The 18405-nt window shown below is 46.9% G+C and overlaps 2 protein-coding genes and 1 long non-coding RNA gene across 4 annotated transcripts in view; 2 read left to right on the forward strand and 1 right to left on the reverse strand.

Moving 5' to 3' along the window:
- Positions 1 to 11597, reverse strand: part of LOC130156309 (uncharacterized) — a 69001-nt gene extending 57404 nt beyond the window's left edge. Inside the window, exons 1-6 of one of the 2 annotated variants that reach the window (XR_008824377.1) lie at positions 11308 to 11597; positions 8490 to 8585; positions 8336 to 8387; positions 6194 to 6262; positions 3903 to 4126; positions 2605 to 2703 (exon numbers count right to left, since the gene is read on the reverse strand). This is a non-coding gene — a long non-coding RNA (uncharacterized LOC130156309). The remainder of the gene's footprint in view (positions 1 to 2604; positions 2704 to 3902; positions 4127 to 6193; positions 6263 to 8335; positions 8388 to 8489; positions 8586 to 11307) is intronic. The other variant, XR_008824376.1, reaches the window with a different exon arrangement.
- On the forward strand, positions 1538 to 7292 carry LOC130156308 (ferritin light chain-like). The gene is made up of 3 exons (XM_056354691.1): positions 1538 to 1807; positions 4061 to 4207; positions 5500 to 7292. Exons 1-3 carry the CDS (start codon positions 1625 to 1627, stop codon positions 6001 to 6003), a joined length of 834 nt encoding a protein of 277 aa, XP_056210666.1. The 5' UTR covers positions 1538 to 1624; the 3' UTR covers positions 6004 to 7292.
- A 265-nt stretch (positions 11598 to 11862) lies between the features above and the next one.
- On the forward strand, positions 11863 to 15614 carry MYOD1 (myogenic differentiation 1). The gene is made up of 3 exons (XM_056354348.1): positions 11863 to 12603; positions 14050 to 14128; positions 14756 to 15614. The coding sequence occupies exons 1-3, from the start codon at positions 12043 to 12045 to the stop codon at positions 15007 to 15009; spliced, it is 894 nt and encodes a 297-aa protein (XP_056210323.1). The 5' UTR covers positions 11863 to 12042; the 3' UTR covers positions 15010 to 15614.
- The last annotated feature ends 2791 nt before the right edge of the window (positions 15615 to 18405 follow it).

Raw genomic sequence — 18405 nt, forward strand, 5'->3', positions numbered from 1 at the left:
CACAGAGACAGCAGCTAACTTGCTTTCTATTGTGATATCATGCTTTAAATTATTTGGACTGTCCAAGTATTCTATTTAGATTAGGATGTCAATGCGTACACACACAGAGATAACCATCCTTGTTCCTCCTCTTCTGAGGCAATCAAAGGATTATTCTGGAATAATCCCAAATCACAGACTGGTCAGGGTTGGAAGGGACCTCTGGAGACCACCTAGCCCACTCCCCCGCTAGAGGCGGGCTGCACAGAGTAGTGTCCAGGCAGGTGTTGAATGTCTCCAGAGCAGACAACATTCAAATACAACGCCAGCAACTATTTCACAGGCTGAAACAAAGACCCTTGGAACGGAGGGGGCTAAAAGGCAACCGTCACAAGTCCAGCTTCCCAGCAGAAGTCCCTACTGCCCCAGTGAAAAAGAGGACCCCATTGACAAATTCAGAACAAAGCCAAACGTTGTTGAACTGTCTTGTCAATGAATATATTTTAACTTACGAATTTAGATACGTACTTTAGCCTTTATATATATATAATATATATATACTTATAAATATACTTTACTCACGTGCGGTTTTTACTCAAATGCTTAAAATAAGCATGTTTAATCTTTTCTTAAAAGTAAACTTAGGACACCGTTTTACATTTTATTTGCCGAAACTTCTAATTTAACTTGACTACAGAAGAATCAGAGGAATGAAAAAATGGACTATTACGACAAACAAAGAGGGCTGAATAGCATACAAGATGGAGGCACCAAACCAGAAGTAAGTTTGCTTCTCATGGGCAATTATCTCACACTTTACATGACTACTGTCAAATGATGTGTGCTCTGCTCAAGGTAGTCAGATCCAATAACAATTAAAACACGCAACGGAATAACGATTGTGCCCTTAGCATCCTGGGTTTGTGGGGGAGTGGGGTGATACGCTAGAAAAATATTCCACAGAACAACACGTAACATTAGGCTTACTGAACAGAAAGTCACCGAACAGAAAATTATCAAGCTCCAAAAGTGTTGAGATTACTCATACTTCCACTCCACTGGCTTGAATCTATTAAAAGGTAAATAAATCCTCAAGCAGTGACATGCACAGTGCCATCCATATGGCAAAGCACCTGAAAAGGTCCAAAATGTATGTATTTTGAAGCTGCTGTACAAATCAAGGACTACTAGTTACTCAAATACCGAAGATGGGTTAATCTGTCTAGATGGGAACAGTTTGACAGAAACATTTCTAGTGCCAAATCGGAAAAGATAAAGCCTTCACCGCGTGGCCAAGGCATGTGCAGACACACGGCCAAGTTCCCCGGGTGTTCCCCCAGATCGCCCCCTCCCCAGGGCCGCCAGCCCCACCCGCGCCCCCGGCCCCGCTGCCCTTCGTTCGCGGCTCGCTATCAGGTGGCCCACCCTGGCGACCCTCCCTCACAGAAGCCGCAGAAACGCAGCGCCTCGGCGGCTCAGCCCAGCGCCCGCCCAGGCGCACGGCCGCATGGCGGGCCCCCGCCGCTCCCCCCGCCCGCAGGCCCCGCGGGGAGGCGGGCCGAGGGCGGCGCGGCCGGGCGCGGCGAGGTGCGCCGCAGGTGCCCGGCCTATATCAGGCGGCGCGGCGGGGCGGCCCCGCTGCCCCATGGCGGCCCCCGCCATGGCCGAGCCGCGCTCCAAGCGGCCCCGCGTCACGCTGCCCGCCTGCCCGGCGCACCGCCCGCTGCCCGGCAGCCGCCTGCGGCAGAGCTTCCCGCCCGCCGTGGAGGAAGGCCTCTGCGGGGTCACGGGCGCGCTGCTGGAGCTCGCCTACAGCCTGCAGGCGCTGGTAAGGCACCCGCACCGGCGGCGGGCGGGCAGGCGGCCGAGCGCCCGGCCGGGTGTCCCCTCGCCCTGCCCGGGCGGGCGGCGGGGTGGCGGGGCGTCCGGGCTCCCGGCGGGCTGCTGCCGCCCCACGCCCCGGCGTGGCTGGAAAAGCAGGGACGGAGGTGCGGGATGAGCGGGCGGTGCGTCGGGAACTCGGGCGTCTGGGGCGATTCCCGCGGGGAGTGATGCCTGTGGGCAGAGGGGCAGGCGCAGCAAAGGCTCCGCGCTGTAACTCCTCCGTGGTTTTTTCCCAAACTCCGTATGTAAAATAGTCGTGTGTGGTTAAATGGTGAAGGGAGCTTGTGAACATCGCTGTTGCCTCAGGTTTTTTGCTCCGCAGGCAGCAACGTTAGACATGAACTAAAAAAACTCTCTGATACTGTGTAACGTGTATCATGATATGTGTAACATAGTGTCTGGCTACATATCAAATATTAAGGCAACATATATTTTAACAAAGCCATTAAAATCAAGAAATCATCCATGCCATCCCTTCTGATGCCAAGCATCCACTGAGAAGCACCACAAACTATATTCAATAAATCCCCAAAGATCTTTTGGTCGAGCTTGGTGTCAAGTATTAGTCCAATAAAAATTTAAGTATGCAGTAAAACCTCTACTTGTTAATCGTGTGGCTTAAAATGATACTAGTGACTGGCAGCTAGGCGGGATGGAGAAAGCTCAATTAGAAATTGACTGTGCATACAGCAAACCTAGAAATGTGAACATCTTGAACAGTGACTGATGGAAAAGATTTACCTTAACAGTTGAGCAGGTGTGGTAACTAGTGCTCTACTTGAAGTCATGCAGCATACTTGCACTGAGGAACTGGTTATAAAACGCAGAATCTTGACTCTTCTGTCAACAGAAACATGAATTAATAACTTCAGGAAAAGGATTATGCAAATACCGCAGTGAATGTTTTCAATAAAACATTCCAGTACGTACTTTCTCTTGAATAGTTGATGGTCACGCGCGGGTATGTGTCACAGGTTTGGGATATCCCAGATAGCCATAAATATAAGACAAAAACATAAACGTGTATTGTGTATATAACTTCTCTGTGTTTTTTCTAAACAGAGCAACACAGATGAAATACAAGTATTTCATATTTAAGCACGGTAATAGGTTAAAGTGGGGAAGACAGTAAGAAGCACAAAAACTTTAAAAATACACGGGCTAGTTCCTCACCCAGCTGAGCAGACTACAAGCCAACAGCCTGACATGCAGTACTCTGATCCGGAGTATGCCTGAGAGACAAGAGCTGTGCTACACCGCATATATGTGTTTAGGGAAAGAGCAGATCAAGATGCTGTAGCTCCCGCAGTGTGATTCCTGGCATCTTCCCCCCTGCTGCCGGCCTCTCGTTCCCCTCAACATCGGAGCTGTGCCGAGCTTGTGTTGAAACTAGTATAACCTGGTGGCTTTCCTTTGCTGCCTGCCTCTAATACACTCTTTATGGGATAGCAACACTATGGATAAAATTCTTCTAATGTAAGAGCTGATAGATCCATTAGCACAGTTAAATATTGCAGTGGTTGAAGTTGTTACTTTCTCATACAGAACAGAACAAGGCCTGCAGTGGGTTTAGGGTCCTAACACTTAAGTGTTCCTAGGCATGAGCTAAATACAATTTTAAAGGTATATACAGTATAGATCAGTAGCAGTATTCTTTATTTTGGAATAACATTATCCATAAAGAATCTGATAAGTAGATGCAAAGTTGTGCTTGTTCTCTTTTTGGTATTTGCCTCATCTTTTCTCATACCTTTGAAAGCAACGTTTCACTGGAATGCTGACCTAAAGGGATAAATCTTAAGGTTCCCTGTACTGCGACTACATTTAAAGAACAAAACAAACAAAAAACCTGAACAAAAACGCCACACAACAATGAAAATACACACAAACCCCAGCCACTCAAAATATTCTGAGGATCTGTCTCTGCTACTGAGAGAAAACATCAGTACTACAGTTACCTATCCAGTATCAAAGGACAGATGGAGTTCTACTGGATGGATAGAGACAGAGGTATTTAATTTAAGACCATAGCTACTTACTCCATTTATTGCAGAAATTTGGATTAAGGTCTGCGAAGTGATTGTGCTGGTAGAGCAGCTTCCATTAGAAGGGTCTCCTGAGTTCTGATAAAGCCATGTTCTGCCACAAGTGGGTTCCATCTCCAGCAAATCTTAACACTTGTGTTTTGTGTGCTTAGGGTGAAAATTTCGATCAGTCGCACGTGGCTCTACCAAATGTATCAAAGTTCTTCTTACATCAAGCTCTGGAAGAGAGAAAAGCTGCAGAAGCTTTGATGAAGTATCAGCAAGACAGAGGAGGCCATTACTGTTCTAAAACCATCCAGGTGAGTAATATACAACAAGCTTTCAAGCAGTTGCAATCCGTAGCAATTACTCCTCTTGCATTATGTTGTTGCTACTTCAAATCTGTGCATTCATCCACTATTAGATTTCCAGATATAATTTCCCTGTCATAGTAGTGTACGTGGTTTTGTTCTCAATCGTGACGCCTAGACACTGTCAGGCATACAGTCCTAACTCTACGTGGTTGCTTTCTAGCCCACACGAATATGAGCAGTGGTGCCCTTTTTCTTTTGCTCAGCTGGAGACTGCTGTTTCCAGTGTGCTGTAACGGATTATGAGACTCCTTGCACTGTGTTGAAACAGCCCACTTGTCTCTTCACACTGAAACTAAATAGAAGCGTAGAAGCCATGAGCAGCTAAGAAAGGTTGTGAGGAAGGAAGCAGGAGAAACATCCAGCTTGGGGTAGTAGTTGACCTACTGGAGCACAGCTGAAGGCTGAAATAGAACTAAACATCTGACTCAGGCTTGCACAGATACAAAGAAATAACTCAGAGTTATCGGAGGGGGAAAAATCAACCTACCTCATTTGTTAAAGACCAAGGAGGGCTGATTCTCCCCTACCAAATTAGTATTCTGTAAATAGGCCAAACTATCATAGTAGTTGTTAAGCTGTAGAAAGTAAAAATAAAAAGGCCATTTTGAAAAACTTTCTAAAATACTCAGTTTGAATTGGCAAAGACCTTACAGTGGCCTTACAGTACTTAAAGGGGGCCTATAGGAAAGATGGGGAGGGACTTTTTATCATGGAGTGCAGTGATAGGACGAGGGATAACTGTTTTAAGCTGAAAGAGGATAGATTTAGATTAGATATTAGGAAGAAATTCTTTACTGTGAGGGTAGTGAGACACTGGAACATGATGCTCCCTCCCTGACAGTGTTCAAGGCCAGGCTGGATGGGGCTCGGGGCAGCCTGGTCTAGTGGGAGGTGTCCCTGCCCATTAGAACTAGAGGATCTTTAAGGTCCCTTCCAACCCAAACCATTCTACGATTCTGTGTTAAGGTTTCCTGGACTTTTCAGGCATAGCTGCTGCTATCTAAGTCTCTGTTTCTTGAAAAAGTACTTGGTCACAGAACAAAAGTTCTGCCACTTCTGTATGTTTACAGCCATCTACCTCTGCAAGAAAACAACAGATGCTCCAAACTAGAAGGAGCTGTTCCAAAATCCTAGCACATCCTGTTTAGAGCACCAGGTAAATTGCAGGGAACCCTCAATGAATACAGTAAGATGAGCTGTTCTTCTGAATGAACGTAATTCTGTCTTCTTGTTTTTAGAAACCAAACTGTGAGTATGCAGTCGGTTTGATGAAAGCCCTGGAAACAGCAATGGTACAGTGGAAAACAATGACAAGATACTTTGAAGAGCTTTATGCCCTGAGTATTGAAAATGCAGATCCTCATAGTGCAAACACTATCAAGAAACAATTTATCGGGCCCAAAATCCAGAAGATCAAGCTGATGGGAGATCTGCTGACCAATGCTCGCAGGCTTGACTGTTCCCAAGATGGCAGAAATAGTCTTGGGGATTACTTTATGGACCGGTTGCAGAAAGAGTTCAGAACAGGCATAGAGCCAGATTACAGTCAGCACTGCAGCCCCTGCCCACCTCTCCAGCAGTGTACTGGAGCTGCAGAGGGTCTGAAGCGAGCCCAGAGAGAATCTTCCCAGCACAGAAACAGCATAGGGCCAATATATGCAACCATACACTGCACCACCATGCTGCCGCAGTGTAACGATGGCACAGGAGCAAAAGTGAAGCAGGGCAGGGAGGGCCCTTAATGCTGTGGCTGTTGCAGCTACAGAGCATCTCCCAAGGCAGACCTGTATGGAGGGTGGACTTGGGACCAGAGCTCAGAAGTTATGCTGTATTGCTCCTCCTGCTTTACACCCTGTCTCTGTGACAGAGTCGCAGCTCAAAATCCAGCCCATAACATTAATTTGTTTAAATGATTGCAAGGTGGCTAGTTACCTAGGCTGTTGTCATTAGTTGCACTTTCATCTATGCAATTCTTCATAGAAGCCAAAAGCTTTTAAGGCTCTGTTTTAAAGGATTAATGGGATTAGTTAGTGCAAATTATTTTTAACAGTATATATAACTTTTATTTTTTAAAAAAAACCAACCAAAATGCAACTTTAGTACAAGGAAATGTTTATGCAGCAGAAAATTCAAAGATTTAGTTTTATATTATTAAATGTTTTTATATTACCAACAGATATTTTACATTACTAACAAGTATACTAACATAATGAAATTTTTAAAAATACTTGCTTTAAAACAAAGTTTTCTTCTGTTATTTCTATCATAGTAGCAATTTAAATAAGTAGTCTAATTTACTTAGCATCCAGCTATTTCTAGTGGTACACTTCTCCACGATGAAGGATGCAAACATTTCCTCAACAGTGGGAATAAGACAATGTGCTGGTTTTCTCTACAGTTATTTGCCCATTTGGCTTTTGTCATCCTCAGAAAGCAGTTGAGAGAGAAATTTGGGGTTCTCATTAAATGTGATCTTCACAGGTTCTTGTATTTTGCAAGTGTCACTGAAGACACTAGCTCTAGGGCTCTGTCCAGAAAACATAGGATGGTTGCTTAAATTGCTATACAGACCCCTATTTCAGCTAGCTAAATTATGGTACTACTATGGTACTACTACTGTTTCTTGTATACCCTATCTTGGTCCTCCGTAGAGGAATAAAAATACCGAAAATGCAGCACACTTAACTAGAATTGCATCATAGAAAGTGGCCACTTGTTAGTTTTGCAGTGTTCAGTTAGGGGGGCTATCATCATACCTAAGCTGTTCAATTTAGCCACCTTGGTTAAAGGTGAGAGGTGTCTACATTCCTTCCATGCATCTCCTACAGGACTGCCTCTCTTTCTGTACACTGGCAACCAAGGTCACCTAAGAAGAGCAACTGGCTAGCCTGCAGCTAGGTGGTTTTGCTATTACATGCAGTATCTTTTATCTGTGCTTCATTGAAAGACTATCTCATGCCTCCATGTAATACTGTAAGCAGTACTCCTATTAATGCTTGAAAATAAATTCAGTTCAATGTTAAAAACAGTACTTTGCATCTACATTGTATTCCTCAATTTATCACTAGGCATGCTAGTATTCTTCTCCAGGAGATTTCTGCATATAGGTGCAAAACTGCACCAGTACTTTACTACTAAGAAAGCTGCACAAGATTCAAGAGTAGACCACAGATTGAAAATGTCAGAAAATGGCATTAAGAACACTGCACAACAGAAGATTTTCAGTAAACTGATTTATACACACAGCTGCAGTTAAGTAGTGATTTCTGCAAAACTGTGTTAGCCCAGCTACTTTGTGGGTGTTGTAACACAGGAGAGACAATTACAATGCAGATTCCTTCCCAATCTTTCTGTGATTCAACCTTGGGGGGGGTGTGGGGTATCACATTAGAACAACCCCTGTATTCATCTGTAAAAATACTGCAACATGCCCCAAGAATAGCTTGAAGCGCTTCTAGCAACACACTAGATTTGCCTCTGTTGAGATGGCTGCCCTCTACTACAGCAGTAGTTTAAAAGATATTTCCATCTGGGCTAGATTCCATCACCCATTCTCATGCTGAGCATACCTTATTCAACAATTAGTTCCACTGACTGCAACTCAACATGAATAAGACCAATGGAATCCATCCCTCTCCATATTAAAATATAGCTCACTAAGTACAAACAGCGCAACGCTACTAACTGAATTATGAACTAGTGCCGTATAAAGTACTTCAAGTACTACTAGTAATGTCTGACCTACTTCTAAAAGTCTCCTTTAATAAGAGTTGGTGACCTTCTGAAATGTAGGTACAGCCTCCTCCATGGTTTCCAGCACTTAAGAGAGTCTTTTTACCTTAAATGAATTCCACCATAACAAAGAACCCAACATTTAAGTTTCTCAAAGCAAGTCGTACTTGCCTTTTCTTTTTCTCTGAAATACTGCCATGCGTGTTTCTCAGACTCTTCTCTTAGTCATCTTTCTAGCCAAATGTATTCACGCATTCTCAGATTTTAGATCTTTCTCTCTCCCTTCTCTAAAACACATTCTGGGCCTGAAGAGACAATTCTGTTAATCTGAGATAAACTCACCATCAGTTTTTCACTATTTCACCATCACCACTATTTTCCCAGTCTCTATCCGCTGAAAAAGAGAAGAGAAATCAATCAGTTACTGCAGATAACAAGCTCTTCTTGTCCACACGCTGCTTCTGCTGAGAGGGCACACAAGGTTTGTTAACAATACCTGTCTATTGTGTACAGGATGAGTCTGTCCATGCTTCTCAGCGTAGAACTACAATCTATCTGCCTCTGCCTTCCCAGCTTCCTTTTCAATTGCACCCTGAAAAAAAGATGAAGGATGACTGTGCAACAGGTATAAGGGCAACACCACTTACAGAAACTACAAATTCTCTGCTAAATGCTTGTTCATACACACACTACGTATCTGCACTGTCAAAGCAATGCCCAGACCATCCAAACACACAATCTGGGGCAGCTCTGAATAGCTATAGCAGCACCAGTACCCTAAACGCAGCATCCAAACTGGAAGCTCTGGAGAGACCTAATCCTTACTGAAATTATGAGTTACAGCCACAGAGGCTTCCAAACAGGTATTAACAATGGCATACTTCTAAATGCTTGCCATAAGCACTATCTATGGTTGCCTACTCTCAGAGTGAGGAATTCACTTAAGTCTTTAGGGGCAGATCACGCTGTCCTTCATCCTCTCCACTGTGGCCACTCAAAACTGAGAAGGGCACCTCAAAATTTGTTCTTTGCAAGGACTTTTTTCAGGCCCCAGGCAATACAAGGCAACATCTTCCTGGACAAGCCCATCTTTGGCAGTAATACTGGAAAGTGAGTGTTCTGGTGGCAGCAGCACGGAAGGAGTCCTCAAGGGCACCTTCACTGGAAGACCACTCTGAGCAGAATTCACGATCTGGTCACAGCCGCCTTCTGACTTTTTCACTTAGGTGAATTCATGCACTCAAGCACATTCATGGGCAATTACTGCCAGCCTCCTTGTATTGCCTGTTCAAGTCTCACCACTTGTTACCACTTTGCCCAAGGTAACGACCATACGCGCAACTCCCAGAATGCCTTTTCCTGGAATCAAACATAGCTTAGAAACACGCAGTGGCAGAATACACTACAACACTGACTAAATATTAGATGAAATTACCTTTTCCACAAATTAAACCAATAATCTGTGAAAGAGTTTAAGTGTCGTGAGTGGGTCACACAGCCAGCACCAAACCTTGATATTCCAATTTTACATGTTCAGTTGTTAGAGCATACAACTATTTCTCACTTATACTTACTATGCATTATTGTATACCTAGTGCTATTTTGAATACAAATTATTTTTACTTTTTTAACTGCTCAATAAAGATTAAATATATACATATATATGTTCATTACTTCTGGATCAAAGAACCTCTGTAATAACAGTGAAGTGTTTCTACAAGTTTGCTCCTCTGCCTCTCAGGAACAGCTGGGAGATCACTTCTAAATGGGTAAAGGTGGTCAATAGCTGATCTCCTTGGGTCATACCGCTTTTCAGCACTGGATACAGTGAAAGAACAAATACAGAGTCCAGTACACATACCTTTTTCTTTACATAAAAAATCTGGGTATAATGACAGAACATGACTAACAGTTCTTATCTTTGTCTGTACTCAAAGACATTTAAGCAAGTAGAAAACGGGGACTGCAGCTTAGGAATTTTTCCAAAAAACAGATCACATAACAAAAGAAGGCCCTGTCATGATAGCCCCTCTGAGAAGACATAGGCACAGGGACTGGATCACTGATGGATGGTTTTTACCTTTCCAGAGTCTCTCAGTCTGCCCTTTGCTGCACTGAAGACGGAGCTCTGCCTTTGATTTGGAATGATTTGAAATTTCACCAACATTTATAATTGCAGAATGGAGATTAATTTTAGCTCACAGTACGTTAAAAATACCCATAACTAATTTAATCACAAAATCAATGAAATCACACAGTTGAATTGCTGAAGCGCTTCCGCATCAGAAAAAGAAACTAATTTCTCATCTCAAATTATATTCCACAAACAGAGTAAAAACTCCAGCACCCTTGAGAGGCGTCACCAAAACCCCATCCCATTTCTCCAAGGTGCAAACTCTGCCACTGCTAGTTACCTGAAATAACTCCTTCGCTGTGCGAGCAGCCCAGCTGCAGTGCAACAGCACGTGCAGCAAACGCTGCTTCACCAGGTTCCAGCACATTCCAAAACAACAAACACCAGAAGAATCCAGAACAAAGGCAGACAGAGGGTTGAGTTGAAAGAGGAACCTTACTCCTATGTCGGGGCTCATATGAAAAGCCATTTGCTGATGTGACAGCTTTAGCTCGGGCCTCAGCTCTCCTCCAGTAAGTCGCGACTAAACCATTACCGCGTGCCCCACCGGGCAATCAGGCACTTGCCGGGACAGACGCAGCTGCAGCTTGCTCGGGCGCTAGCTGGGCACCTCAGCGCGCCAGGCCTCACCCTCCCGCCAAACTGCTTTTTGCTCTGAGGTCAAATACTTTCAATAACCGCGCCTGAGTCTTCCTGAACATTACCCCTCCTCGGCACGCATCTCTGAACTGCACCTGGGTCAGCCGTGGGCAGGGACGCCCGAATTCCTGGGGCGGGGAGGGGTGAAGGCCGCCGCACTTCAGCGGGCCCCGGACACACACACGCCCTTTTTCTGCTGGCAGGTGTTTTTCCCCGGGGAGAGCAGCCGGCTGCACAGGCACGGCTCTCCTGGCCGGGCCCGCTCCCTCCCTCAGCTCCTCGTCCCACAGACCCGGCGGCAGCGGCGGGAAGCGCGGGCCCGGGCGGCGGGACGATACCCCCCCCCAGAGGCCGCCATGTCACGCCGCCGCCTCCCGCCGAGCGCAGCGCCACCCGGCGGCCGCCATTTTGAGCGCGGCCGCCGCCGGCCTCGGCCTTTGCGTCCCGCTGGTCCCCTCGCACCCGCAGCCCACAGCGCCTCGCCGCCGCCCTGAGGTGCCGCCCGCACCGTCCCCCTCACGAACGCCCCCGCGGTAGTTACCCTGTGGCCGCAGAGCCGCACGGCCGCGGCCGGCGCGGAGAAACCCGTCCCGGGGCTGGGGGTTTCCTCCCCGGGCACAGCCCGCCGCGCCGCTGCCCTGGACGCGCTGCCAAGCGCCTCACGCCGCCGGGCGGGAGCGCGGCCCCGCCGCGGGTGCGGGCAGAGCGGGCGGCAGCGCTGGCCCCGGGGCAGGCGGGCGGCGGCTGCCGGCACCTGGGGCGCCGGGGAGCATTGCATTCGCTGACTGGCCGGGCAGCGCGGGCTGCTTAAAGCGGAAAAAAAAAAAAAAAAGGAAAAAAAACCCCAAACTACCAGACGACCACCATGGAGCCGAGCGCCGGCAGCGGCTGCCGCTCGCTCTGCACCAGCCCCGGCGCCCGCCGCCGCGCCCCGACGGCGCCCCGCGCCCGTGGGACACCGCGCCCCCCCCCCCGCTCCGGGGGCTCGGGCGGCCGCGGCCCCTGCCCGCCCCGCCCCGGCCCGGCCCGCCGCGCTGGGGGGGCTCCGGCATAAATACGGCCTCGAGCGGCGCTCCCGGACCGTCGCGGCTGGCGAGGGCGTCGGTGGCGGCTGCAGCCAGCGCTGGTGGCCTCGCCTGGGAGCGGCTGCGAGGGTCCCGGCTCCGCGCACCCACCGGGCGGGCAGCAGCCGCTCAACAGCCCGAGCGAAGCCCCCCACTCTTCAGCCCCCGCACCCACACTCGTCCCCTCCGGCCCAGCCGCCACATCCGCCCCCATGGACTTACTGGGCCCCATGGAGATGACGGAGGGCTCCCTCTGCTCTTTCACGGCCGCCGATGACTTCTACGATGACCCGTGCTTCAACACGTCGGACATGCACTTCTTCGAGGACCTGGACCCACGGCTGGTGCACGTGGGGGGGCTGCTGAAGCCCGAGGAGCACCCGCACCACCACGGGCACCACCACGGGCACCCGCACGAGGAGGAGCACATCCGTGCGCCCAGCGGGCACCACCAGGCCGGCCGCTGCCTGCTCTGGGCCTGCAAGGCTTGCAAGAGGAAGACCACCAACGCCGACCGCCGCAAGGCTGCCACCATGAGGGAGCGGCGGCGGCTCAGCAAGGTCAACGAGGCCTTCGAGACCCTCAAGCGCTGCACCTCCACCAACCCCAACCAGCGCCTGCCCAAGGTGGAGATCCTGCGCAACGCCATCCGCTACATTGAGAGCCTGCAGGCACTGCTGCGGGAGCAGGAGGATGCTTATTACCCGGTGCTGGAGCACTACAGTGGGGAATCGGATGCTTCCAGCCCCCGCTCCAACTGCTCCGATGGCATGGTGAGTGCCCCAGGGAGGACGTCCTGCCACTGAGGTGCCCCGGACGCTGTCGGTCCAAACCTGTGCAGGTCCAAACCTTTCCCATAGCAGCCGCCTTCCATAGCTCCCCAGGCAGAAGACAGTCTTTTCTTGTGCCATGAGCTCTAGCAGCAAACGGAGGTCGGGTCCCCACATGCCAGGATCTATGGGAAAGAGGAAAAATCTCTTACACACTTTTTTTTTTTTTTTTGCCTTGGGATGAGAAGTTAGGCAGGTCCCCCTGTGTCCTTGGGGAGCCAGGGGAGAGCTGCTGGGGGATCACCTTGGGAAGCTGCCTGGGATGGGTACCTGGGAGCATGGTGAGGTCTGAGCCCTGCCTCTGCTGCCATAGCTCCTGGGGCACCTTTGTTCCCATCTTTTGCTATACAGTTACCTTTGCATCCTCTAAGGACAGCAGAGAGGAAGGTCCCCCTTGGTCATTGTAGTTACAGGGGAACTGATTGAGTTTTGTTTTCTGCCATTCATCATGATAACAGGAGGAGGGTCTAAGCAACGGGGGTCGTTTTCTTGATCCTTAAGAAAAAGGTTTTCCATTTCTCCTCTCAATTCATTCCCTCTGTAAACATTTACCAGCAACAGGAAGGAGACCCCAGGCTTTCAGTCCTGTTTGTACATTATGGGGGGCAGGGGGTGGAAGGATGGGTGCCAGGGAGGGTGTCTCATCGCTGCATCTTTTCACAGGGTCTATAGGCTCAGACTGGTCTGACTCGGGTGGTGGGATGTGGTGACTGGCGTGCAGGACAGCTGTCACGGATGGGATATTGACAGCACCTTAAGACATTATTTTTGTTTTCTATGCTCTGTTGGGGATAATCATTACTGAGTTGAGTATTTGTGATTATGAGATAGTTGGCAGACTGGAGAGAAGACTTACAGCAATGATCACTCCTCAAAACACAGCCTTTCTCTTTTGTCAGAAAAAGTAATTTCACAGCAGATTAAGGTATTGGAAACAAACACATTGGTCAGTGTTTGGGGGCTTTCTCTGTAGAAAATGGAAATGGGAAGAGAAACTAAAGGAAATGGAAAGGGACAGAGGTAGACAATCAAGAAGAGGCTCGTTCCCCTTTTGGTCTCCCCACTGAAAATTGAAGATACTTGTAGGGCAGTATCTGATCGGAATGCTGGAAAGCCTCATCTCGTTGGTAAAGCTACAGCATTCGTTGCAACAACAATGGTAGTTTTCCTTTGGAACAACTGTGCCACATAAAAATATTCTGGGGTGAAACCCCTTCTAGCCAAGTTAAGTTCTGCCTTGTTCAAAGAGACGGCAAGTTGATGGCATTTCAGCCAGGACTGGAATGATGGCACAGACTAGGGACTGAAATAGGAAATTGGACAGTTACTGGGATTTCAGTAAATGCAGTCCCCAACCAGTGACCTCACTCAGATTGCTCTCCTTTCCAGATGGAGTACAGCGGGCCTCCTTGCAGCTCTCGCAGAAGAAACAGCTATGACAGCAGCTACTACACAGAGTCGCCGAATGGTGAGTATATGCTGGAACGGCTGCGTGAAACGTGGAGACAGAGGCAGTCAATGCAGCGGACTTCCCCGCATTTTCTCTGTCTCCAGTTGAGCTGACCCCAGCTGGGCTGAAAGGGGAACCTGCCTTTTCAGCCAGTGTGCTGTTGATGCTACTAGGAACATTGGATTTCCTCTAGATGCATTTGCAAATATGGGGATGTGTTATAACTGCATTTCCTATGTTGCAAATGTAATATCTGGATAAAAATATATTCCTCCCTGCAACTAACTTCCAGCATTTAACTGTGTCTTGCATGAAGACTCTTCTAACTCTGCCTATCGTTGATCCAAACTGGAGAAATCGCCAGTTGATTGCAAATCTTCCCTTCCCTTTCTGTGGACTGACATGAAGCCCTGGATCCACCCTGCCCCAAAAGTAGCATACTTTGATTAGGTCTCTCTTCCATTTTTCAGTTACCGTCCCCGTTTTCTGATAACTGGTGACCTTCACCAATATTCATTTCCTCTGAATCTTTCAATGCTCACAGACATACTGTCAGCCACTCGCCAGGGTTTTATGGAAGAACCACATCCTGCTGACATTAAGTACCCGGTGGACAAACTAAGCACCTTTTTGTCTGTTTTGCAGATCCAAAGCATGGGAAGAGTTCTGTGGTTTCCAGCCTCGATTGCCTTTCAAGCATTGTAGAGAGGATTTCCACAGACAACTCCACATGTCCTATACTGCCTCCAGTGGAAACTGTTGCTGAAGGGAGTCCCTGTTCCCCCCCAGAAGGAGCAAGTCTGAGTGATAGTGGAGCCCAAATTCCTTCCCCCACTAACTGCACCCCACTTCCCCAGGATAACAGCAGCAGCAGCAACCCTATCTACCAAGTGCTATAAAGGCAGGTCCGGGCTGGACTGCACTGGAAACAAATTTCTCCATTCAGCCATGCTCCAAGACCTGCCTTCTAAGACTGGAAAGACTTCTTAAGACTTGTTCCAGTTTCAAAATATCACTCAAAATTCCTTCAAATATGTAACTTTTCAAACCTGTATTACTTCAAAATACACATAGTTATTTATTGGTTGTTAAACTAAAGTTATTTAATATGTCTAGAGATAAAACTGTATACCAAGAAATGGCCAATGTTTAATCTGGGCTTTGGGGAATAGGAACCTGGCTCTTGAATGCAGAGGAGAATAGAAATCTGCAACAGTAGCAGCATGACAGATCCTTCCTATTCCTCCTATTCTGGCCAAAATGAGGTTGTGGACCATTTTTTATAAAACTTTTTGTATAATTGTAAATAAGAGTTGCTTTGCAAAAAAAGGGGGGGAAAAGAGGAAAATAAAAAAAAAAGCGCAAAAATTAAAAGCAATGAAAAAGGGAAAAAATAAATATTTAATATTGCTTGGTTTGTTGTGTCAAACTTTATATATTTATACGATGTGGTTGCCAAGAATGTTTTCAACAGTATTCTAAATAAAGACCCTTATTTATAAAATCTGTGGTGTTATCTTGACTTGCGTTAGGGCTTCTAGAATTACTAGTGCATTTAGGAGTGGTGTTAAGATCGCTGCCTTGGCAGGAAGAAGATACAGGCTCTGATTCAGCAAAGAAATCAAGAACATACTTCAGCCGTGCTACTTTCAACTACTTTGCATAAATATGTTGCTGAAAAGGGGTCTACTTTCTTCATATTATATCTTGGTGATTTCTAAACCAGGGCTTGCACATCACAGCTCATTATTGAAGAGATCTGTAAGGTAAATAAGCATGTTTCTCTTCCCCCCAAGTTTACAACTACATTATAGGACTTCACCTTACAGAGATGTATTAGAACTAGGAACCACAATAAATTAGGCTCCCCAAATCCCAGTGCAGCTACCGAAACTTAAAGGCATACCAGGGTGTTTCACAAGACCAGGTACTACATTCTCAGACAAATCTTTAGATTTTTCATTCAAGTTCTAATTTCCAAGTGTTTGTACTGTGTTTATATATTCTTAGGTATTAGAAACTAATCGCAAAGGATTTTTTGTCATAAAGTTCAAGGTATAGATCACAGTTTTCCTCAAGTTCAGGTTGGAATTTAGGCCAAAGATAGGCAGCTTTAATTTGGATTTGAACTTTACGCATCTCTGGCAGCACTACTCCAGGGATTTACTTCTTGTTTAAAGCCTCTCTAAAAATAACCAGTGAGCTATGTTTCATTCAGTATATATGTGTAACCTTGTAAGTTTGCCATGAAACCGAAAAATGGTAAAGCCCTGAGCAGGTTGTCATTGGTAAGTAACAGTCAGGGCATTTCTGTATGTTTGGACAAGAATACCCTGCAGCTACAGCCAATGTGAAACAACCCATTTCTTGTATCCCTGTGTTTTAGGGCTTTTGTTTAAACAGCACAGTCAAAAAAAAAAAAAGAAACAAACCAAACAAACCCCCTCAACCTAGATATCCTCATTAGCTCTAAATAATTGTATGACAGATCAGTTGTATTTTCTCTTAGGTGACTATTAAAGAGGGAATTTGTGTGGCTCTTACCTCTTAAGCAGGAAAAGGAAAGAAGGAACAGCTAATTCCATGGGAATGTCTCCCACTTTAGTTGCGAGGGCCTTGAAGATCAATGCTCCACGGAGAGGAGAGGAGTGAGCAGCCTTGTGTTGAGCAGAGCAACGCACTTGCTTCTCCTTCCTCCTGGGGCAGAGGGAAGCTCCGAGCTTGCTGTTTTATCCAAAGCCAGAGGGCAGGGAAGGTAGCAGCCGTGGGGATTCCTTCCTCATCTGTGCACTTGTGATCACGGTGGATGATAAATCCGTGTCAAGGCACAGGACCGCTCTGTGGAGCAGGCCAGGCTCGGGCAGACCAGAGGGGGCTCTGAGGCAGTACTGGCCCCTCAACGCCTTCATTACAGTCCAGCTTTGTAAGGGTCTCCCATTGATATCCCTGTGGGCAGAAAACAGTCCAGCCTGTAAAGATCGAGCTTACCCCTTTCATTTTTCCATTAAAAATAAACATTCAATGAACTTGAGAATGCGCTAATTCATACTGGCATGAATCAGGAGGGTCTTTACTAAGGTCAGAAAAATGCCCCAGGTTAGTTTGAAGCCTGTATCACTGACTTACAAAAACTGGCGAGAGACAAATCAATGCCTCACACAGCAACAAATAAAATTTTCATTGCCTCCAGCAAATGCTCGGTCAGGCCCGCAATGCAAAAGATGCTTTTGTGAAATACTGTAGCCCTTGCCATCCCCATGCTCTGAGGCTGGTAAAAGTCTCCATTGTTGTGTCACATAAACGGCAACCAAGAAATATTTTGCCAGCTCAGGCACTATAGAGACTATCGTAGTGGCAGCACCCAGTTCGTGCCTGCCTCGCTACAGCACCCCACTTGGCGGGACACAATAGGGCACACCTGGCTGTAAAACTGGCACGGCGGAGCGGACACGGCGTGCTCGTGCTCAACAATGTACGTGCAGTTCCATGTGAAGTCATGTATATTGCATTTCACCAATTTATTTTAGCAACCCAAGTTTCCACATACTGATGTTAATGTTACAACAGGGAACAAGCATTTAGCACATCCCAAAATAGATGGACGAACAAGAAAAAATATTCACAGATTTCCTATGCAGAGCCCACCTTTTTTGCTTTGATGTCAGTGAGAAAAATCCACTGGAGTAAGGCTAAAGGGCATCAGCACTGATAAATACACATTTTAGATTACAGCTATATGTATTTTTGAACTTAAATGAGGAAAATGTGTTTCCTGTCCAATTGTTTCCTATTTGTAAGGTAACATATTTGAAACAAATGCCTGGAGTTACTCTACTCCCCTGTGCATCCAGAGAAGGGCATGTTACTGACAGAAGGATATCCCAGCCTGTAGGCAAGTATTTCGAAGCTGCAAATATTTGGATTCAGAGCTCTGGTATAGTTTTGACAGCGGCAGGGAACGTAAGCAGAGCTGAGGAATACAAGACTGATCCAACATCTACAGACTTTGGTTCTAAAATTGGGCTCCTGAAGATGTATTTACATGGTTAGGGCTGATCCTACAAGACAAACTGCAGTCTAGCTTGGTCTACAGAAACACTCCACCACGGGCTACAAACACACAGCAGGAGCCTGGAATCATCAGGCTATTTATAACTGGAACACATGGGTTCCGGTTCAATATTCTGCAGGATGGGGGGCAACTACAGAAATACTGTCTGATTTTAAAAATCTGAATCCCACAGACTGCACTGATGTGCAGAGCCTAGGAGAAACTGGGGGGGACTGCAAACCAG

Source organism: Falco biarmicus, chromosome 10 (genome assembly GCF_023638135.1).
Source record: "Falco biarmicus isolate bFalBia1 chromosome 10, bFalBia1.pri, whole genome shotgun sequence".
NCBI classification, from domain to species: Eukaryota; Metazoa; Chordata; class Aves; order Falconiformes; family Falconidae; genus Falco; species Falco biarmicus.

What these genes read in the sequence shown, in the direction of transcription:
- LOC130156308 (XM_056354691.1), top strand. Translation starts at nt 1,625, where the DNA reads ATGGCGGCCCCCGCCATGGCCGAGCCGCGCTCCAAGCGGCCCCGCGTC. An exon ending in CCTACAGCCTGCAGGCGCTG is followed by an intron (nt 1,808 to 4,060) that starts GTAAGGCACCCG and finishes TTGTGTGCTTAG; the next exon opens with GGTGAAAATTTCGATCAGTC. An exon ending in ACTGTTCTAAAACCATCCAG is followed by an intron (nt 4,208 to 5,499) that starts GTGAGTAATATA and finishes TCTTGTTTTTAG; the next exon opens with AAACCAAACTGTGAGTATGC.
- MYOD1 (XM_056354348.1), top strand. Translation starts at nt 12,043, where the DNA reads ATGGACTTACTGGGCCCCATGGAGATGACGGAGGGCTCCCTCTGCTCT. An exon ending in CCAACTGCTCCGATGGCATG is followed by an intron (nt 12,604 to 14,049) that starts GTGAGTGCCCCA and finishes TCTCCTTTCCAG; the next exon opens with ATGGAGTACAGCGGGCCTCC. An exon ending in CTACACAGAGTCGCCGAATG is followed by an intron (nt 14,129 to 14,755) that starts GTGAGTATATGC and finishes TCTGTTTTGCAG; the next exon opens with ATCCAAAGCATGGGAAGAGT.